At 40.7% G+C, this 21,753-nt stretch overlaps 1 protein-coding gene across 3 annotated transcripts in view; it reads right to left on the bottom strand.

The window, feature by feature from the left end:
• Nucleotides 1-21,753, bottom strand: part of LOC132403834 (copine-8) — a 336,023-nt gene that overhangs the window by 113,482 nt on the left and 200,788 nt on the right. For all 3 annotated transcript variants that reach the window (XR_009515366.1, XM_059987560.1, XM_059987561.1), the window contains one exon: nt 6,295-6,358. Coding sequence is in view for 2 of the 3 variants with exons in the window: in XM_059987560.1 (XP_059843543.1) it covers nt 6,295-6,358 (64 nt within the window). In the remaining variant the exon portion in view is untranslated. The remainder of the gene's footprint in view (nt 1-6,294; nt 6,359-21,753) is intronic.

The following is a 21,753-nucleotide window of genomic DNA, read 5'->3' as shown; positions in this document are numbered from 1 at the left end:
ATTCCTTTCCTGTCCATATACCTATCCAATTTTACTTTAAATAACAATACCGAACCTGCCTCTACCACTTCTACTGGAAGCTCGTTCCACACAGCTACCACTCTCTGAGTAAAGAAGTTCCCCCTTGTGTTATCCTTAAACTTTTGCCCCCCCAACTCTCAACTCATGTCCTCTTGTTTGAATCTCCCCTACTCGCAATGGAAAAAGCCTATCCATGTCAACTCTATCTATCCCCCTCATAATTTTAAATACCTCTATCAAGTCACCCCTCAACCTTCTACGCTCCAAAGAATAAAGACCTAACTTGTTCAACCTTTCCCTGTAACTTAGGTGCTGAAACCCAGGTAACATTCTCATAAGTCTTCTCTGTACTGTCTCTATTTTGCTGACATCTTTCCTATAATTCGGTGACCAGAACTGTACACAAAACTCCAAATTTGGCCTTACCAATGCTTTGTACAACTTTTAACATTACATCCCAACTCCTATACTCAATGCTCTGATTTATAAAGGCCAGCATACCAAAAGCTTTTTTCACCACCCTATCCACATGAGATTCTACCTTCAGGGAACTATGCACCATTATTCCTAGATCACTCTGTTCTACTGCATTCTTCAATGCCCTACCATTTACCATGTATGTCCTATTTGGATTATTCCCACCAAAATGTCGCACCTCACACTTATCAGCATTAAACTCCATCTGCTATCGTTCAGCCCACTCTTCTAACTGGCCTAAATCTCTCTGCAAGCTTTGAAAACCTTCATTAACCACAACGCCACCTATCTTAGTATCATCTGCATATTTACTAATCCAATTTGCCACCCCATCATCCAGATCATTAATGTATATGACAAACAACACTGGACCCAGTACAGATCCCTGAGGCACACCACTAGTCACCAGCCTCCCACCTGACAAACAGTTATCCACCGCTGCTCTCTGGCATCTCCCATCCAGCCACTGTTGAATCCATTTTACTTCAATATTAATACCTAATGATTGAACCTTCCTAACTAACCTTCCGTGTCGAACCTTGTCAATGGACTTACTGAAGCCCATATAGACAACATCCACTGCTTTACCCTCATCAACTTTCTACGTAACCTCTTCAAAAACTTCAATAAGGTTTGTCAAACATGACCTTCCACGCACAAATCCATGTTGACGGTTCGTAATCAGACCCTGCCTATCCAGATAATTATATATACGATCTCTAAGAATACTTTCCATTAACTGACATCAAACTGACAGGCCTATAATTGCTAGTTTTACTCTTAGAACCCTTTTTAAACCATGGAACAACATGAGCAATATGCCAATCCTCCGGCACCATTCCCGTTTCTAATGATATTTGAAATATTTTTGTCAGAACCCCTGCTATTTCTACACTAACTTCCCTCAAGGTCCTAGGGAATATCCTGTCAGGACTCAGAGGTTTGTCCACTTTTATATTCCTTAAAAGCTCCAGTACTTCCTCCTCTTTAAATGTCATAGTTTCCATAACTTCCCTACTAGTTTCTCTTACCTCACACAATTCAATATCCCTCTCCTTAGTGAATACTAAGAAAAGAAATTGTTCAATATCTCCCCCATCTCCACACGTAGCTGTCCACTCTGCTTCCCTAAGGGACAAGGTTTTTAACAACATGCTCTTTCAAAGATCAACACTTTTTTCCATATCAAAAGGAACATAGAACATAGAAAACCTATAGCACAATTCAGGCCCTTCAGCCCACAAAGCAGAGCCGAACATGTCCTTACCTTAGAAATTACCTAGAGTTACCCACAGCCCTCTAATTTTCTAAGCTCCATCTACCTATCCAGGAGTCTCTTAAGACCCTATCATATCTCCCTCCACTACCATCGCCAGCAGCCCATTCATTGCATTCACCGCTCTGTGTAAAAACTTACCCCTGGCATCTCCTCTGTACCTATTTCCAAGCACCTTAAAACTATGCCCTCTCGTGTTAGCCATTTCAGCCCTGGGAAAAAGCCTCTGACTATCCACACGATCAGTGCCTCTCATCATCTTATATACGTCTATCTTGTCCTCCATCGCTCCAAAGAGAAAAGGCCGAGTTCACTCAACCTATTCTCATAAGGCATGCTCCCCAATCCAGGCAACATCCTTGTAAATCTCCTCTGCACCCTTTCTATGGTTTCTATATACTTCCTGTAGTGAGGTGACCAGAACTGAGCACAGTACTCCAAGTGGGGTCTGACCAGCGTCCTATATAGCTGCAACATTACCTCTCGGCTCCAAAATTCAATCCCATGATTGATAAGGCCAATTCAACGTATGCCTTAACCTGCGCAGTAACTTTGAGTGTCCTATGGACTCAGACCCCAAGAACCCCCACAATGCCAAATTCTATATTCTGCCATCATATTTGACCTACACAAATGAACCACCTCACATTTATCTGGGTTGAATTCCATATGCCACTTCTCAGCTCCGTTTTTCATCTTATCATTGTCCCGCTGTAACCTCTGACAGCCCTCCACACTATCCACAACACCCCCAACCTTTGTGTCATCAGCAAATTTACTAACTCATCTCTCCATTTCCTCATCCAGGTCATTTATAAAAACCATGAAGAGAAGAGGTCCCAGAACAGATCCCTGAGGCACACCACTGGTCACTGATCTCCAGGCAGAATATGACCCAACTACAACTACACTTTGCCTTCTGTGGGCAAGCCAGTTCTGGATCGACAAAGCAATGTCCCTTTGGATCCCATGCCTCCTTACTTTCTCAATAAGCATTGCATGGGGTACCTTATCAAATGTCTTGCTGAAATCCGTATACACTACATCCACTGCTCTACCTTCATCAATATGTTTAGTCATATCCTCAAAAAATTCGATCAGGCTCGTAAAGCACAACCTGCCTTTGACAAAGCCATGCTGACTATTCCTAGTCATATTTTACCTCTACAAATATTCATAAATCCTGACTCTCAGTATCTTCTCCATGAACTTACCAACCACTGAAGTAAGACTCACTGGTCTATAATTTCCTGGGCTAACTCTACTCCCTTTCTTGAGTAAGGCAACAATATCCACAACCCTTCAATCCTCTGGAACCTCTCCCATCACCATTGATGATGCAAAGATCATCGCCAGAGGCTCAGCAATCTCCTCCCTTACGTCCCACAGTAGCCTGGGGTACATCTCTTCCAGTCCCAGTGACTTATCCAACTTTCCAAAAGCTCCAGCACATCCTCTTCCTTAGTATCTACATGCTTAAGCTTTTCAGTCCACAGTAAGTCATTCCTACAATTGCCAAGATCCTTTACTGTAGTGAATACTGAAACAATGTATTCATTAAGTACCTCTGCTATCTTCACAGGTTCCATACACACTTTTCCACTGTCACACTTGTTTGGTCCTATTCTCTAACATCTTATCCTCTTGCTCTTCACATACTTGTAGAATGCCTTGGGGTTATCCTTAATTCTGTTCACCAAGGCCTTCTCATGGCCCCTTCTGGCTCTCCTAATTTCATTCTTAAGCTCCTTTCTGCTAGCCTTATAATCTTCTAGATCTCTATCATTACCCAGTTTTCTGAACCTTTCGTAAGCTCTTCTTTTCTTCTTGACTAGATTACAACAGCCTTTGTACACCATGGTTACTACCTTCCTTTCCGTCTCATTGGAACGTACCTATGCAAAACTCCACGCAAGTATCCCCTCAGTATTTTCCACATTTCTTCCGTATGTTTCCCTGAGAACATCTGTTTCCAATTTATGCTTCCAAGTTCTTGCCTGATAGCCTCATATTTCCTCTTACTCCATTTAAACGCCAGTTAGAGGTTCAGTCCATTGATCCAACCTGTGGCCCTCAAAGATATAAAGCTGAGAAAGGAAGCACTTCCTTCGATCAAATGAGCAAATTCAAGTAATGTATTCCATGGCTTGGAACTCATGGCCCCAGATGAAAGTTAGTCAGCTAACCTCTTCTATTGTGGAACAAGAGACCATAAAACACCATGATCAATCAGGAACCTGGCCAATGGACTGTGCCTTCAGCATAAATGTTGGCTACTGCTTCTCAGAAGTAAAAGCATGTTTTAAATTGCTTTAAAGTCATTCTTGTACTGCTCACCACACCAGTCTGAATGTGGTCCTTCCAAATAAAGTGGTTATTCAATTCCATATTTTGTCCAGTATAATGCAACAAATTCGGAGTTCACTCTCCTCCTCGGTGGGGAAACCACATGCAGGCCTGATAAGCATTTTGCAGAATATTTCACACAAAGGTGATCCTGAGCTTCCAGGTGCCTATACTTTAATTCTCTGTCCACCTCCACAGTGACCTCTGACCTCAGTCTTCTATCACACTCCAAGTAAGCCCAAGATAGATACATCTCATCTTCTGTCTTGTCACATTACCATGGTTGCTACCAAACACTGGATTTGCATTTTTAGATAATCACTTTCCCTGCCCTCCACCCCTCCGCTTTTCTCCACCCTTTCTTTCAATTTATTTCTTTTCTGTTTCTGATTCTTATGGTCATTGTTCCCTTGACAATTTTATTCAGCCCCTTAACACAGACTTACCCTTAAGTCTCTCCAAACCCTTTACCCTAACAATCCCACTCCTCACACCATAAAACCAAGTTTTCTCACTTTCTCTGTTCTGAAGTAGGGTCCTTGAAGCAAAATGTTAACTGTTTCTCAGATGCCGCTTCACCTGTTTGTGCTGACAGTAGTTTACGAAGTTTTTAAAGACCACTGGTGCAGACAGTTTTCATGGTGCAGAACAATGAATGTATTCTCCGTGCAAGTTCAATTTTAGCTACAACACTGATGTTGACTTTGATCAGTCATATTGGTTACTTCAGCAAATATGATGCTTCTCAAGTGACAAACAATCTGCTGGAAGAACTCAGCAGGGGGAAAGGAACTAGTGCTATTTTAGGTTGAAACCCTGCCTTGGGTGATCGCGATGCACCATTTCAGCCTGAAACTTCAATAATTTTGATCCTCCCACAGGTGCCGAATCTTACATTGTACATGAATTGGTATTGACTAGAACCTGACCTAATGTAGCAATACAATTGTTCCAGATGTAATCATTTTAAAGATAGATGTCACATTTAATGTGTTAATGGAATCATTATCTCCTCTGATCACATGTTTTTCGAGATTATGTTGTTTATTGCTCATTTCCCATTGATTTAATTGCACTGCTATTTTTCATTGAATATAATGTGATCTTGTAACTTTTCAAATAAAACTTAATGATTTGAAATCCATAGTAAGGGTTTATGAACATGTGCTGGTCTTTAGAAATTTCAAAATTAGAGTGACAAGTGTGATCCAATATAATTAATATCAGCATAACGAGAATAAAACATTCATTATATGGTTATTCCATTCGCACTATAATTAGCTAATGTAACCCAAAGAGTATGGGTGATATTTTAAACTCCTCGGCTCGATTACATTGACAATCTCTAGAAAGCCATTATGTGAAGCGAATTATGATTTGGATGACATAATTTTTCTCTCATTTACGTGGTACTTAATGTGAACTAACAAGGAAAATAATAACCATATTTTAGAACATGCTAATTATTGTCATAATGATTGTGCTATCATGATGTCTTTGCTTAAATCGCAAATCTGTTAGTAAATAACAGAGACATGGAATACTTGCCGAGGACCATTAAGATTTAGCTTAACATTCTTACACAGTACTGCAAATAAAGTCAGCCAACTACAACACCTTCTGTCAAAAAGAGACCAGGAACGTATGCTCACTGGCGAGTTCTGAACCAAAATTATTCACCAGACATCAAGGCAAGATGGAAGAATGAGTCTCTACACAAAATATTTGTCTAAGTATTTCATACACTTTTTAAGGGCTTGCTGCAAAAATAAAATCTTCTCTTGAATTGTTGTTCTTAATGGTCCCATTAGTCAGTGCAGTCAGTCTATTTTCCTTCCACACATTCCTAGTCTACGTGATACTCTGACAAGCTCTCAGCTCAGAATGAGTAAAGTTATCAAATATTAAGAGAAAAAAAGGTCAAAACCTAAATCACAATACTTGCTTGAGTTCCCAAAGCTTATTTTAAACTGAGTTAATTATTGAATAATTTTAACTCCTGCTGATGTTCATGGAAGGAACAAAGCAATGTTTGACAAGGTGACGCTTAGAAAAAAATGTAGCCAATCTAAGTACTCGTACAAAAAGTTGTAACTTTAATTATAAATCAAACTTTGATGGTACTTCAAGTATATTATTTTGTTTAATTTTGAAGAATGTGAATATGTTCTTACATGACAATTGCTCAATTCTTCTGCGGTTAGGATAATTGCTCCACATTTCTTTCCAGGAATTCCTCTGTTAGATTAAACAAAGACAGAAAAATAAGTATTTTCACATTGTTGTATAAATTATGCTAAGAGTATTTTTGAAGATTTCGTAATTTTACTTGATCCTGGGTTATTTGTCATTATACATTTGTTTTAGTTTCATACAGCTGTAATGTGGGATCGTACATTAGTTCAAACTATGGCTCAAACAAAATAACCTCTACATTAACATTTTCTATTTTCTTTTTATCCATCACAATTCTTTTGTCACTCTTCAACATCGCATTATGTGTTTTACAACATGACACATTTGAAAATATACTTGCTACCGTTATCATCCCCATCTCCTATCTTTGAACTTGCCATTCCAATTGAAATGCAAACCACCATCAACCATATTTTTGCTCCTGTCCTTCTGTTCTCTCACATCACCAATTGAACAAGCTCCTGATCTCATCCAGAAATTAATCCCCCTGATCTCCTTCTCCACATCAAATTTGCTCCATGGTCTTCTGAATTCATGCTAACCACACTCACCAATCATCACTCCCCTCCTACAAGTTTCTAATCAGTCTATATCCTAAATTCCAATCCCATGATTGGCACCATATGGGCCTGAGTCATCCAGTTGGAGGCTGCTGGAGTCTTTCCACAATACGTTAGAGTGGCAATGGACTGGCAACTGGAAGACTGTGGACTGAAGGAACACAGTCTGAAAAATGGTCAGACAATCTACATTTGCTTGTTCGATGTAAGGGACAGTACATAATGAGCACTGACTGACACACACTAAATTAAAAGTACATGTCATCTGCTTGTTAAGTTCTTTGTGAGGCTCTCCACAGAAGCTGACTGGGCTGCTGAGTATTTCCAATATTATTTTATTTCAGAATTACTACATCTGAATTGTTCTTTTTTATCTCACAGTTCCAGCATTTTATTTTGCTCTCAGTTTAGCATTTTATTTTGCTCTCAGTTCAGCCTTTTTCTCAAATCTATCCGGTTAAGTCTCCTCCAGGCTGAGACCAGCTCAGATGAACCAGCCTTCATCAGAAATCTCAGAAAGTACCATCACCATGTATCATCACATCTCCCTAATTTCCACATTTCCCCCCTCCCTACATCTTAAAGCATAACTGATTTCCAAAATGTCCTAATTTTGGTAAGAAGTATTTGATTGTGCATAATGGTGGCCTAGTGGCATCAGCGCCAGACTTTGGAGTAAAGGCTCCCGAGTTCGAATCCAGCCGGCTCCCTTGCATGCTTTCCACCCGTGCTGGGTTGAGCGTCAAGCTAGCAACTCGACCTCATAAAAACAAGAAAGCCTGCTTAAAAAAAACACCATCACAATGGCGTCCTGGTGAGTCCACTCGGAGTTAAGAGTTATATAAAAAATAATCCCATTGGCTGTTTTGGGAGGAGTGCTTTTTGCTTGCTCTTAATGTCTCATCACCAGCATTTTAACAATTTACACCACTGTCTACTTCAGGCAGTTAGAAGTGATCTGTGTAGAAAACATTACACCTATTTACCAACTGCTAATTTTGCCCAAATACTTTTGTGATAGGAACTCTACAAATATTTGGTCCCTCACAAAGTGAGAATTTTGCAAGATTTTGAAAATGATATCCAATGCAAAAATAAAGTATGAAATACGCACAATAATAAGAAGCAATAAAAGAACATTTTTTTCCAGCACTTTCTGCTTTCTCTCAAATATTCAAAGTTACTTTAGGTTATGTCATGTACGAAGTCCCAAAATTCACACTATTTATCCACCTGACCTGCGAAGCTTGGTCAAGAAATTGAACCTCGGAATTTTACTGCAGAGATGAAACACAAATGAGCACATCTACAAGGAATGCTGTTACAAGAAAGCAGTATCCATCATCAAGAACCCCCACTGTCCAGGCCATGCTCTCTTCTCACAGCTGCCATTGGGAGGGAGGTACAGGAGGCTCAGGTCCCACACCACCAGGTTCAGGAACATTTATTACCCTTCAACCATCAGGCTCCCAAACCAGCATGGATAACTCCACTCACTCAAACCCAAATCTGAACTAATTCTATAGCCTCACTTTCAAGGACTCTACAATTCATGTTCTCAGTATTACTTATTTACTTATTAATTATTTATTTTTTATTTGCACAGTTTGTCTTCTTTTGCACATCGGTTGTTTGTCCACCTGTGTGTGTGGTTTTTCACTGATTCTATTATGTTTCTCTGTAAATGCCGGCAAGAAAATAAATCTCAAGGAAGTATATGGTGACATGAAATTTAAACTATATTTAATAAATTTATAATGAACTTTGAATGTCTTTTTGCAAGGAGTGATGTGAGTGGTCCATAAATTGAAAAAAACATTTTCACAATAATAATCAAAAAGGTTTATTTCACATTGAAGAGTGATGGTATTCGATTCCCTGTTTGCAAAGTTCTAAACTCAAAAGAAGATTTTAAGCCCTCTCTGATACAGATATGTCCAGGTACCCCCACCATAGGGATGTTATGGCGTATTCACCTACTTTTCAAGGACCAGTTTATTTCCCTATCTAGTCTCTGCAGCAAGGTCTAGCTGCCACATGTTCACTGCTTGTGTTGTCAGACCCCTTCCCAAGGAGGAGATACTTCCAGCTAACAAAGTAGTTTAAACAGAGTTTATTTTAAATGAGACAAATAGTTCTTAACACATATTTACACTCACAGAGGATTTCTGACTTATGGAAGATTTCTGGGCTACAAAAGATTTACAAATTACAAAGGATTTCCAAACACAGGTACAATTCTTACGAAGAAGAAGAACACATCAATGAGAAAGAGTCATCCATCGCAGAAAGTGAAGGTTGAAGAATGAATTCTAGTTCTTCTTTTTGCCCCCCATCTTTCTGTCATTCTCCTTGTCATTCCCAACAATCCCCAAAGCATTCTATTACCTATACTATCTTTTTATAATACTTATAGTATAATATTTATTCTACTATGCTATTTATGTTTATACTATCTACATCTATTTCTTACTCGATGACATCATCTGCATGTGAAACTTTCCAGATACCTTTGCTGGGACAAAGTAATTCACACAGGTGGTTTAAAAGCTTCTGGCAACAGAGATCCCAAACACCAACAATTAATGCTGTGAGGGCTGACTCTCTGAGTATACAAGTGTCCCAACTTGTTTCATGTTTGATGTATAAGACAAGTGTTGTACAATGGCCATGTGACATAAGCCATTGCCTTGTTTTTCACTAATGCAGACAAGTTGATACATGGTCACTTCACTTCACAAGTGGAGACCCTCAGCAGCCATGTTGCTTGCAAAGCAAACTTCAAACGGATTGTTGCTTGCAATTTACATTAAGAACAGAGGACCAGCTCTTGTTTACAACAAAAAGCTGAGCAAAGAATACTTGTTAGTAGCTTAACTTTGTCACCAACAACTCTGAGCCTTTGGAAAATCACGCCGCAGTGTTAGAAAGCTGATGTTAGCAGAAAGCCTCTTGGGCACTGAAAAGTGAATATCTATCACATAAGCAAGTTGCTTAAATCATTGATAATACTGAACAAGTCTTGTATTTAAAAAAAGACTGAGAAGTCTTGGCAGCGATATGAAGTTTGTTTTAAGTAGATTGCGCTAGACTGCCTGAAGAACTTTTCCTAATTGCAACAATGCTATCCTCTTGTCAAGAACCAGTTGAACCTGTACACTGATACTCTAAGATTTTCTAAAGGCAAGAGAGGCAACCTCTATGATGTTCTACTGTAATATATATTTTGGAATGTTGAAAATATATTTGTGTCACAAAAACTGTCCAAACTATCTTCAAAAGGTCACTAGTTAAAGATTGAACAAAACTGATAAAATGGCTTTAAAGTCTTTTCAACAAATATAGCAATATTTCTATCCAGGCATCAAAATAACTAGAAGCCTTTCTTCTGGTGACGACATCCAGTGGATCCAGTATATATCCTTTCCAGTGCTTTGGGAGAGAATCACTGTGGGCTCATTCCATAGATATGGATACAACAACGAATGACAATGCCTTTAATAAATGGGTTGCTTCTGTGCTTCTGCATAAAGTTATATCTCACTGGACTGGATTTATTGATGTGGTCCTGGCAGCAACTTGCTTTTGCATGCCCCATCCCCATAAATTAACCAAAGCTGAATTGGAAGTTCCAATCCTCCAATCGCCAACAGTCCCAGGAACAGCAGTGCCCTGGATAACATCAATAGGTAGCTACTCTGTTGTAATCAAATGGCATTCTGGCAAAGCCTCAGTCCATCAGTTATCAAGTATGTTAAAGCAAAAAGGTTTAAAAACTATTAAAAGATTCCAGTGAATATTTTTTTTTAAAACATACACACTATTTTAGATACTACCAAGTATCCTGCCATTTACTCTGTATTCTGCCTTGGAGTTTGTCCTTCCAAAGTGTACCACCTCACACTTCTCCGGGTTGAACTCCATCTGCTACTTCTCAGCCCACTTCTGCAACCTATCAATGTCTCTCTGCAATCTTCGACAATCCTCTACACTATCTACAACACCACCCACCTTTGAGTAGTCTACAAACTTGCCAACCCACCCTTCTACCCCCACATCCAGGTCGTTAATAAAAATCACAAAAAGTAAAGGTCCCAGAACAGATCCTTGTGGGACACCATTAGTCACAACTCTCCAATCTGAATGTACTCGCTCCACCATGACCCTCTGCCTTCTGCAGGCAAGCCCATTCTGAATCTACCTGGCCAAACTTCCCTGGATCCCATGCATTCTGACTTTCTGAATAAGCCTACCATGTGGAACTTTGTCAAATGCCTTACTAAAATCCATCTGGATCACATCCACTGCACTACCCTCATCTATATGCCTGGTCACCTCCTCAAAGAACTCTATTAGGCTTGTTAGGCATAATCTGCCCTTCACAAAGCCATGCAGACTGTCCCTGATTCTCTAAATGCCCATAGCCCCTGTCTCTAAGAATCTTTTCCAACAGCTTTCCCACCACAGACGCAAGGCTCATTGGTCTATAATTACCTGGACAATCCCTACTACCTTTTTGAACAAGGGGACAACAATTTGCCTCCCTCCAGCCCTCCGGTACCATTCCCATGGACAACGAGGACATAAAGATCCTAGCCAGAGGTTCAGCAATCTCTTCCCTTGCCTCGTGGAGCAGCCTGGGGAATATTCCATCAGGCTCCGGGGACTTATCCGTCCTAATCTGTTTTAACAACTCCAACACCTCCTCTCCATTAATATCAACATGCTCCAGAACATCAACCTCACTCATATTGTCCTCACCGTCATCAAGTTCCCTCTCATTGGTGAATACCGAAGAGAAGTATTCATTGACGACCTCACTCACTTCCACAGCCTCCAGGTACAACTTCCCACTTTTATCTCTAATCAGTCCTACCTTCACTCCCGTCATCCTTTTGTTCTTCACATAATTGAAGAATGCCTTGGGGTTTTCCTTTACCCTACTCACCAAGGCCTTCTCATGCCCCCTTCTTGCTCTTCTCAAACCCTTCTTAAGCTTCTTTCTTGCTACCCTATATTCCTCAATAGCCCCATCTGATCCTTGCTTCCTAAACCTCATGTATGCTGCCTTCTTCCACCTGACTAGATTTTCCACTTCACTTGTCACCCATGGTTCCTTCACCCTACCATTCCTTATCTTCCTCACCAGAACAAATTTATCGCTAACATCCTGCAGGAGATCCTTAAACATTGACCACAAGTCCTTAGTACATTTCCCTGAAAAAACATCATCCCAATTCACATCCGCAAGTTCTAGCCTTATAGCCTCATAATTTGCCCTTCTCCAATTAAAAATTTTCCTACCCTCTCCAATTCTATCCTTTTCCATGATAATGCTAAAGGTCAGGGAGCGGTGATCACTGTCCCCCAGATGCTCACCCACTAACAGATCTGTGACCTGACCCGGTTCGTTACCTAATACTAGATCTAGTCGGCCTGTCAACATACTGTGACAGGAATCCATCCTGGACACACTGAACAAACTCTGCCCCATCTAAAACCTTGGAACTAATCAAGTGCCAATCAATATTAGGGAAGTTAAAGTCACCCATGATAACAACCCTGTTATTTTTGCACCTTTCCAAAATCTGCCTCCCAATCTGCTCCTCGGTATCTCTGCTGCTACCAGGGGGCCTATAGAATACCCCCAATAGAGTAACTGCTCCCTTCCTGTTCCTGACTTCCACCCATACTGATTCAAAAGAGGATCCTGCTACATTACCCACCCTTTCTGCAACTGTAATAGTATCTCTGACCAGTAATGCCACCCCTCCTCCCCTTTCCCCCCTCGCTATCCCTTTTAAAGCACTGAAATCCAGGAATATTGAGAATCCATTCCTGCCGTGGTGCCAGCCAAGTCTCCGTAATGGCCACTACATCATAATTCCATGTATGTATCCAAGCTCTCAGTTCATCACCTTTGTTCCTGATGCTTCTTGCATTGAAGTACACACACTTTAGCCCTTCTACCTTACTACCTTTATACCCTCTATTCTGCTGCTCTTTCCTCAAAGCCTCTCTATATGTTAGATGTGGCTTTACTCCATGCACTTCTTTCACTGGTCTATCGCTCCGGGTCCCATCCCCCTTGCAAATTTGTTTAAACCCTCCTGAACCATGCTAGCAAACCTACCAGCAAGGATATTGCTCCCCCTTGAGTTCAGGTGCAACCCATCCAATCTGTACAGGTCCCACCTTCCCCAGAAGAGATCCCAATGGTCCAAAAATCTAAAACCCTGCCCCCTGCACCAACTCCTCAGCCACGTCCTTGTGAGATCAAATTTCAGTATACTCAGAGCCAATAACAACCATGTTAGGGTAATTACATCTACTTTCAACAACACAATAGAGAAAACCAAAAGATTGCTTTAAAACAAGCACCCTTATCTGAGCACACATCGGTAACATAAATTAGGAATTAGAATTGAAAACACACATTGGTTAGGAAAGGATGCCTTGCTCCTGCAGATCAAAACTGGAACTGGTAACACTGGGGCATGAAAAAAAGTTGGATAAATTCCCAACTCATTTTAATTCCATGCCCATTCAGTTTGGTTACAGGCAGTCCAAAGGGGTTCCAAGTCGTCCAGGTAAATCTGATGTTCTGACCCTGATGATCCAAGCTTTGAAAAATTGGTGGATAATTACCTCTTATTCTAAATCCAACACATTTCAATTCTGAAGTAAAGCAAGTGCTGGAACAATACTCAGCAGGTCAGGCAGCATCTGTGGAGAGAGCAAGCTAACATTTCAGGTCACTGATCTTCAGTCAGAACTGGGAAACATCAGATGCAGAGAAAGGGGTAGGATGCAGGTGAACAGAAGTGAATGTGTGCAAGAAGATGACAGGTAGGAGGGGTTAAATGACAAAAGGTAAGATGGAACCATGTGGAAAGGTAAAGGTATTAGTTAAGAACAATAGCAGGACAGGAGAGTTTAATTTATTTATTTTATTTAGCGATACAGTGCGGAACCTAGTCTAAATCAGAGGACAATTTACAATGACCAATTAACCTACTTACCAGTATATCTATGGACAGTGGGAGGAAGCCCATGCACACAAAAGAAGAACATACAAGCCTTCTAAAAGATATCGCTGGAATTGAACTCCGAACTTTGACATCCTATATTAGCATCATCCTAGCCATTACGTTACTATGGTGCTCTACCATGGCCACGTAGCCATGGTGTGAAAGTAGGAAATTAAATAAGAAAATTGATGCAGAAAAGGAAAAAAAACACACTAAAAATGTGACCTCCAAAGTTGGAAATGCTCAGAATTTTTGAGCTCAGAGTTAAGTTTACACAGCTGGAGATAATTACAAATCAAACTTTTATTCTAGCTTGCATTCAACTTTTTTGGAATAGAGGACTGAGAGAAGGTGAGAATTCAAGTGGGATGGAGAAACTAATTCTAGTTTTGTTCACGGAAAGCTTCTCATTAAGGTCTGAAAACAGGCAGATACCCAACATGCAAATGAAGGCAATGTTAAGACTTCCTTTCACATCCCAAAGACATGAGTTGATTAGTTATTTGATCACAGTAATTTATTCTAAGTGTGTAAATAAGTGGTGGATTCTATGGAGAGCTAAGGAGAATGTACAAAGAATAAGGCAGCTTAGGAAGGTTGAGTGCAATTGGGTGCTTGATGATTGACATGAAATCAATGAAGCAATGATTGTGTTTCCTTACTCTCTTATCAAAGCCACTGCAATAACTGCATCATTGAAGATGGTGGTAGATATGCTGTCACCCAAATATTAACATTGATATTTATTGTGAAATAATAGAGCTACTATTCCCACAAAGCAAAGAATGGGCAATGAAAACAAGGAAGACCATATTGGGAAAAAAAAGCAATGTACATTAGTCCACCTTTTGCCAATATCATTTTCACATTAAGCTAAATCCCCAATAAATCAGGTGATTGATTTGGCTTTTAAGTCCAATACAAAATTTTGTATATTCTAACTTCTGCCAAGAATCACTTTTAATTTCCCTCTGGTTTATAACCTTTTATATTTTCCACTTGAACCTCCACTACTTGTCACATCATTTAATATTAATTGATACCCACACTTTCTTGAAGCAGCATTTCAACTGCTATGGTGTAATTTAAATAATTAGAACTATAGAAGCAAAGCCACAAACACAAAAATAGCCACGTACAAATAGCTAATTAAAGGTCCTTTGGCACTTTGAATGTTCACAAGTCTTAATAAATCAGGAAATCCTCTTCTGGATGTCCCTTTAAAGGACCATAAATTACTCAGTTTCCTACTGGTTTTATCGAACATGCAATCTACATGGTATTATTATATATTTTCCACAAGAATGACTGCACATTTTAGCTGTAGGGAATGAGTTTAAAAAAAAACCCTGTCAGAACCAAGAAAAAAATAACCTTAGCCTCTTAATAAGATTCTCCTTGATAAGTCAAAACCTTTGCCAAACCAAATACAATTCAAGTATGTATGACATTTCACAATCAAACTCTGTAACAGCAAATAAATAACAAAATACTATCACTATTTGTAACAAAATACTTGATTTTCCTTTTCTATTGCAGGTGAATTAAGTACCTCTTAGCATCTTTTGGTATCGAAACATGCTGCTCCTTTGGTGATGCGGTGGAACTACAGATCTATGGGTTTTACCCATATAATTAATGCTAAGTAGTTACGTTAATCCAAACTTATGCTACCTACAATCATAATGAAGGATTACAGGATATAAGTATTGCCAACGAGGCAACTTACCAATGCCAATTGCAACCACATATTTTGCATGATTAGCAATTGGCTTATTTCATTTAAATGTACCAAATGTTACCAGATCTGAGTGAGAAATGATCATTTTTGACCATTACTTTATATTGGAACATATTACTGACACACAGACAGACCTGCACCATCTCTTCAAAGACCAGAGCCAGTGTGCAGCTCCTTCCCTCGCCTTCTTTACGTCACTTCTGAGCTGGCCCACTAGGTGGAGTCTCGCCATGTCATACCACAGTGCTTAGAGCGGGGGTCGGCAACCTGCGGCTCCCGAGCCATTTGTGGCTCTTTCACCTCTGTGCTGCGGCTCCCTGTGGCTTTGGGAAATAATTGGTCAGTATTTAATTAAAATGTATTTTATGTTAGTTTGTTAGCTTTTGAAATGTAATTATGGTGATCTTGTACATTTCCTGCCACATCCGAAACGGCTCACAATTAGCCGGCATTCCGGCTAAGGGAGATAGCCTACGGGGGTTTGTGAGTACGCGTCTTTTGCAGCATCTGCGTCCATGGGGGCTGGGTTGAGGGAGGCTTAAAAGCAAGGCTGTTTAGTTCGAATAAAGCTATCTTTGACTGCAGTTTACTGACACCGCTACAACGTGTTTTTATCGCTGGCTGTCCAGACGGAAGGTGCTGAAACGCTTTGTCGCGTGTCTGGAAGAAGTGAAAACTTTCCTGGGCAGCAAAGGGCTCACCTTTCCTGAGCTGGAACAGCCAGAGTGGCTGGAAAAGCTACACTTCATGGTAGACATGACAGCGCACCTGAACACGCTGAACACAGCTCTTCAGGGGAAAGGACGTACAGCCCTGCACATGTTGGAGGATGTTTTGGCATTCGAGCGCAAGTTGACAGTGCTTGCCAGAGATTTACAGAAAGGCACTTTGTCTCACTTCCCCAATTTGAGAGAGTTCAAACAAGGTCACGACATGATAATTTCGGAGTATTTACATTCTGCAATCATCGCAATGCAAACATCGTTTGGGAAACGCTTCTGTGAGTTCAGAGAGGAAAAAAACACATTATCCTTCCCGGTCACTCCCTTAAGCATCGATCCTTCCCTACTGAATACGACTGCATTGGCAGGTGTGAGTCAACCTGATCTTGAGATGGAACTGGCCGACATAGCCGACAAAGACATATGGGTGTCCAAGTTTAGACGCTTGACAGCAGACCTTGAAGATGTTGCCTGTCAGAAGGCCGTTCTTGCTCAGAAACACAAATGGAGTGATATTGAAAACCTCACAGACAGCTTGCGATCCTGTGTAAAGATGAAGGTGACATCATACAGCCCTGATGTGCAGACGCTGTGCGCTGAGGTCCAGGAGCAGAAATCCCATTAACCAAGTATGATAAATATTTTAATTGCCTATTATTTTACTTATATTCATATTTTTTCATAGTTCAGTGAAATAGTCCTTTCATTTTTCAGGATGACAGCTGGCTGACGTTATTTTTGGTTTGCTGCTGGCGGAAAATTTAAGTTCGGCGTTTTTCATAAATACAAGAAGGACTCAAATAGACATTGAATATTTTACTTAAAAGTAACTTTCAACCCAACGTCTTTTTTTCGGAGTTCAAAATGTTTTTGTTGCATGCAGAAATGTAATTTCGTTTTCTCTGCAGGAGTTCATCAATTTCATAAATGCAACACATTATAGTTTGTTTATACATAGCATAAAGGCAAAAAAAAACGTTGTATGCAGTGTTATTTCATTTTAAATGTCAAACGGGTTTTGCGGCTCCCAGTGTTTTCTTTTCTGTGGGAAACGGGTCCAAGTGGCTCTTTCAGTGGTAAAGGTTGCTGACCCCTGGCTTAGAGGGAAAGGTGGAACTATTTTTCAACTTGCCTTGTTCCAATCACACATTTATTCTGCCAAAAGACAACACACCATGTAGAATTTCACAGCCACTGTAATGAGGACACTTGTCACTTGCCTCAAGCAGTGGGATATATCTGTTTCACTGCACAGACGATCACCAGCAATTTCCTTTTGTTAGGCACTTCACAACACTGTAGCCCAAATAGGAGTCAATTCAATTTTAATGATTTGTTTATGCTTGGCTTCACTAACAACATTGAGAATCCTTGTTACCTATTTCCACTGTGCACTAGTGTTGAGACAGCATTACACTAATTAATGGAGGCTTTACTGTATCATAAATCCATCTCATAAACTGGTGCAGAGCCAACAACCTGTCTCTGAATGTGAACAAAACAAAAGAGATGGTTGTTGACTTCTGGAGGGCACAGAGCGACCACTCCCCGCTGAACATCGACGGCTCCTCGGTAGTGATCATTAAGAGCACCAAATTTCTTGGTGTTCACCTGGCGGAGAATCTCACCTGGTCCCTCAACACCAGCTCCATAGCAAAGAAAGCCCAGCAGCGTCTCTACTTTCTGCGAAGGCTGAGGAAAGTCCATCTCCCACCCTCCATCCTCATCACATTCTACAGGGATTGTACTGAGAGCATCCTGAGCAGCTGCATCACTGCCTGGTTCAGAAATTGTACCATCTCGGATCACAAGACCCTGCAGCAGATAGTGAGGTCAGCTGAGAAGATCACCGGGGTCTCTCTTCCCGCCATTATGGATATTTACACCACACGCTGCACCCGCAAAGCAAACAGAGTTATGAAGGACCCCATGCACCCCTCATACAAACTCTTCTCCCTCCTGCCATCTGGGAAAAGGCACTGAAGCATTCGGGCTCTCACGACCAGACTATGTAACAGTTTCTCCCCCCAAGCTATCAGACTCCTCAATACCCACAGCCTGGACCGACACCAACTTACTGCCATATTGTCTTGTTTATTATTCATTGTAATGCCTGCACTGTTTTGTGCACTTTATGAAGTCCTGGGTAGGTCTGTAGTCTAGTGTGGGGTTTTTTTTTGGTGTTTTTTTTACGTAGTTCAGTCTAGTTTTTGTATTGTTTCATGTAACACCATGGTCCTGAAAAACAATGTGTCATTTTTTCTGTGTACTGTACCAGCAGTTATGATCAAAATGACAATAAAAAGTGACTTGACTTGACTAAACATTCCCTTTGCTTGGAGGCTAGATGCGTGGAGTAGATCCATCATCACAGATGGTCACACATTCTCCTACATCTGTACACAACTGATTTTAATGCCATTTCAAAATCACAGAATGGTAACTGTGCAGAGGCCATTCAGCCTGCGGAACACGTACTGCCTCAATGCACGAGCAATCCAGCGAGTTCCATTCCCCCACCCTTTCTCCTCAGCCCTGAAAATTCCTTCACTTTAGGTCTTCACTCAGCTCCACTTTCGATGTGACAACTGAATCTGCCTCCGCTGTTGCCTGGCAGTGTTGATGCCAACCATTTGCTGTGTGAAATCAGACTTGTTTGAAGAAAATCTCTGCCCAATTACCATCAGCATATAACCTGTAGTACCAGAGGTCCCAACATACCAGACCACTGCTATATAGCGATAAGGAATGCAGACCACATTTCAGGAGATCTGATTACTTCACTATCCTTTTCCTACTGCATTACAGGATTGCTTCAAGTCAGTGGACGGGGCCGTGTTCAATGACTCGAAAGTGCATCTGAATGAATACACCACGGTTGTTTCAGACTTTATGAAAGCAGTCACAGAGAAGTGTGTACCCACAAAATCATTGACAGTCTTCCCCAATAAGAAGTCGTGGATAAACCATGAGATCTGCAATCGCTGAGGGTCAGATCAGAGTCATTCAGGTCCGGCCACCAAGTAAGATCTCTGGTCCAGGTACAATATCCAGAAAGCTATCTCACGGGTGAAATGGCAATTCTAGAGATACTTGAAGTAGTAAAGGATAATCACTAACTGTGACAGAGCTTGAACACTGTCTCATCTGACAAACTGAAATCAAGTAATACAGGTGACAACAGGGCTTCAATCCCAGTTGAGCTCAATGCCTCCTAAGCTCACTTTGACCATCGACGCATGGATTCCCACATTTCACGAATTCCCTCAGTCCCCGATGACACCGTGATTTCAGTCTCTGTGGCCAATGTGAGAGCATCCTTCAGGAGGGTGAACCCATGGAAATCATCAGCCCAGATGAGTTAGCTAACTGAGTACCAAAAACCTGCCCGGAGTTATCACCAATATCTTTAACCTCTCGCTTTGGCAGTTCGAGGTACCTCCTTGCTTCAAGCAGGCTTCAAGTATTCCGCTGGCTAAGAAGAATGTGATAACCAGCCTCAATAACTAACACCCAGTAGTACTTACATCTACAGCAATGAAGTATTTTGAGAGGTTTGGTGATGAAATGTATCAACTCCTGTCTGAGAAATAACTTAGATCTGTTTCAATTTACCTACTGACACAACCACAGGTCCACAACAGAGGCCATTTCATTGCCTCTTCACTCAACCCTGGAACATCTGGCAGCAAAGATGTATACATCATGATGCTCTTTACTGACTACATCTTGGCATTCAATACTATTATCCCCTCAAAACTAATCAATGAGCTTCAAGACCTTGACCTCAATACCTCCTTGTGCAATTGGAACCTCAATTGCAGAAGCCAGTCAGTTCAAATTTGCAATAGCATCTCCACCACATTCTCCATCACCACAGGTACACCAGAAGGCAATGTTCAACTCACTTTACACTTAGGACTATGTAGCTAAGCACAGCTCCAATGCCATATTTAAATTTGCTGATGACACCACTGTCATTGGCCAAATCAAAGGTAGTGACAAATCAGCATATAGGAGAGAGATTGAAAATCTGGCTGAGTGGTGCCATAACAACAACTTCTTCCTCGATATACGCAAGACCAAGGAGCTGATTTTTTACTTCAGGAGGCAGAAATTGGTGGTCCATGAATCAGTCCTCAGTGGGGGAAGGTCAAATCTTTAAATTCCTCAGAGTTATCATTTCAGAGAACATGTCCTGGGCCCAGCACTCAAGTTCAATTACAAAGAAAACACAGCAGCACCTCTACTTCCTTAGAAGTTTGTGAAGATTTGGCATGACATCTAAAACTTTGACAAACTGCTATAGCTGTGTGATGGAGAATATATTGACTGGTTGCATCATGACCTAGTATGGGATCACTAATGCCTTTGAATGGAAAATCCTCTTAAAAAGTAGTGGATATGGCCCAGTCTTTCATGGGTAAAGCCCTCCCCACCACTGAGCACATCTACATGCAGTATTTTTCTCAAAAAAAACAGCATCCATTATCAGAGACCCTACCACCCAGGTCATGCTGTGTCAAGACTCTCTCCACCAGGGTCAGGAACAGTTATTACCCTAACCCATCAGGTTCTTGAACTAGTGGGGAACTTCACTCAACATCACTTGACCAATCACTGAACTGTTCCCACAACCAGTGGACTCACATTCAAGGACCCTTCATCTCATGTTCTTGATATTTAATGCTTATTTATTATTATTTCTTTTCTTTTTTGCATTTGCTGTCTTTTGCACGTTGGTCATTTATCCACCCTGTTGGGTGCAGTCTTCATTGATTCTATTCTGGTTCTTGGATTTACTGAGTGTGCCCACAAAAAAATGAATCCCAGGGTTCTATAAGGTATTTTAATAATAAACTTACTTTGAACTTTGTACGAGGAGGTGAACGACAACCCTGCTGGTGAATGGGAATACAGAATTCAGATTATAATCGGACTGGTCATTATCTCATCAAGAGGACGAAAAAACTCGAGGAGTTGAATGTTCTCTTCCTTATCCAAATTCATATGTTCACATGCATATTTCCATGCTAAATTAAGTGTCTAACTTACAAAATGCAAGCTAATGTCAAAATGTAGCCTCCCACTGGGATCTAGTTCAGCGCAATTACATTGCAAAAGCTGATCAACAGCTTCACAAAAGATAACAACTTCCAAATAAAATAAATGCAGAGAGAAATGGCAGGGATGCAAAACTGGAACATGCTGAAATTACAGTAGGCATGAGACACAAACTTGCCCCAAGTTCCAGTTCAGACACCTAAGATTTAGTTACTTGAGTAGCTGAAAGATGTGGCAAAAATTATGCCTGTTTTCCTTCTTATTCTGAAGATAATTTCAGATTATTGAGATGATGCTTAGGTGCTACATAACTGATAAA

This window comes from Hypanus sabinus, chromosome 13 (assembly GCF_030144855.1).
Source record: "Hypanus sabinus isolate sHypSab1 chromosome 13, sHypSab1.hap1, whole genome shotgun sequence".
NCBI classification, from domain to species: domain Eukaryota; kingdom Metazoa; phylum Chordata; class Chondrichthyes; order Myliobatiformes; family Dasyatidae; genus Hypanus; species Hypanus sabinus.
The sequence above is the reverse complement of the archived record's forward strand: the minus strand, read 5'-3'. Positions and strand labels throughout refer to the sequence as shown.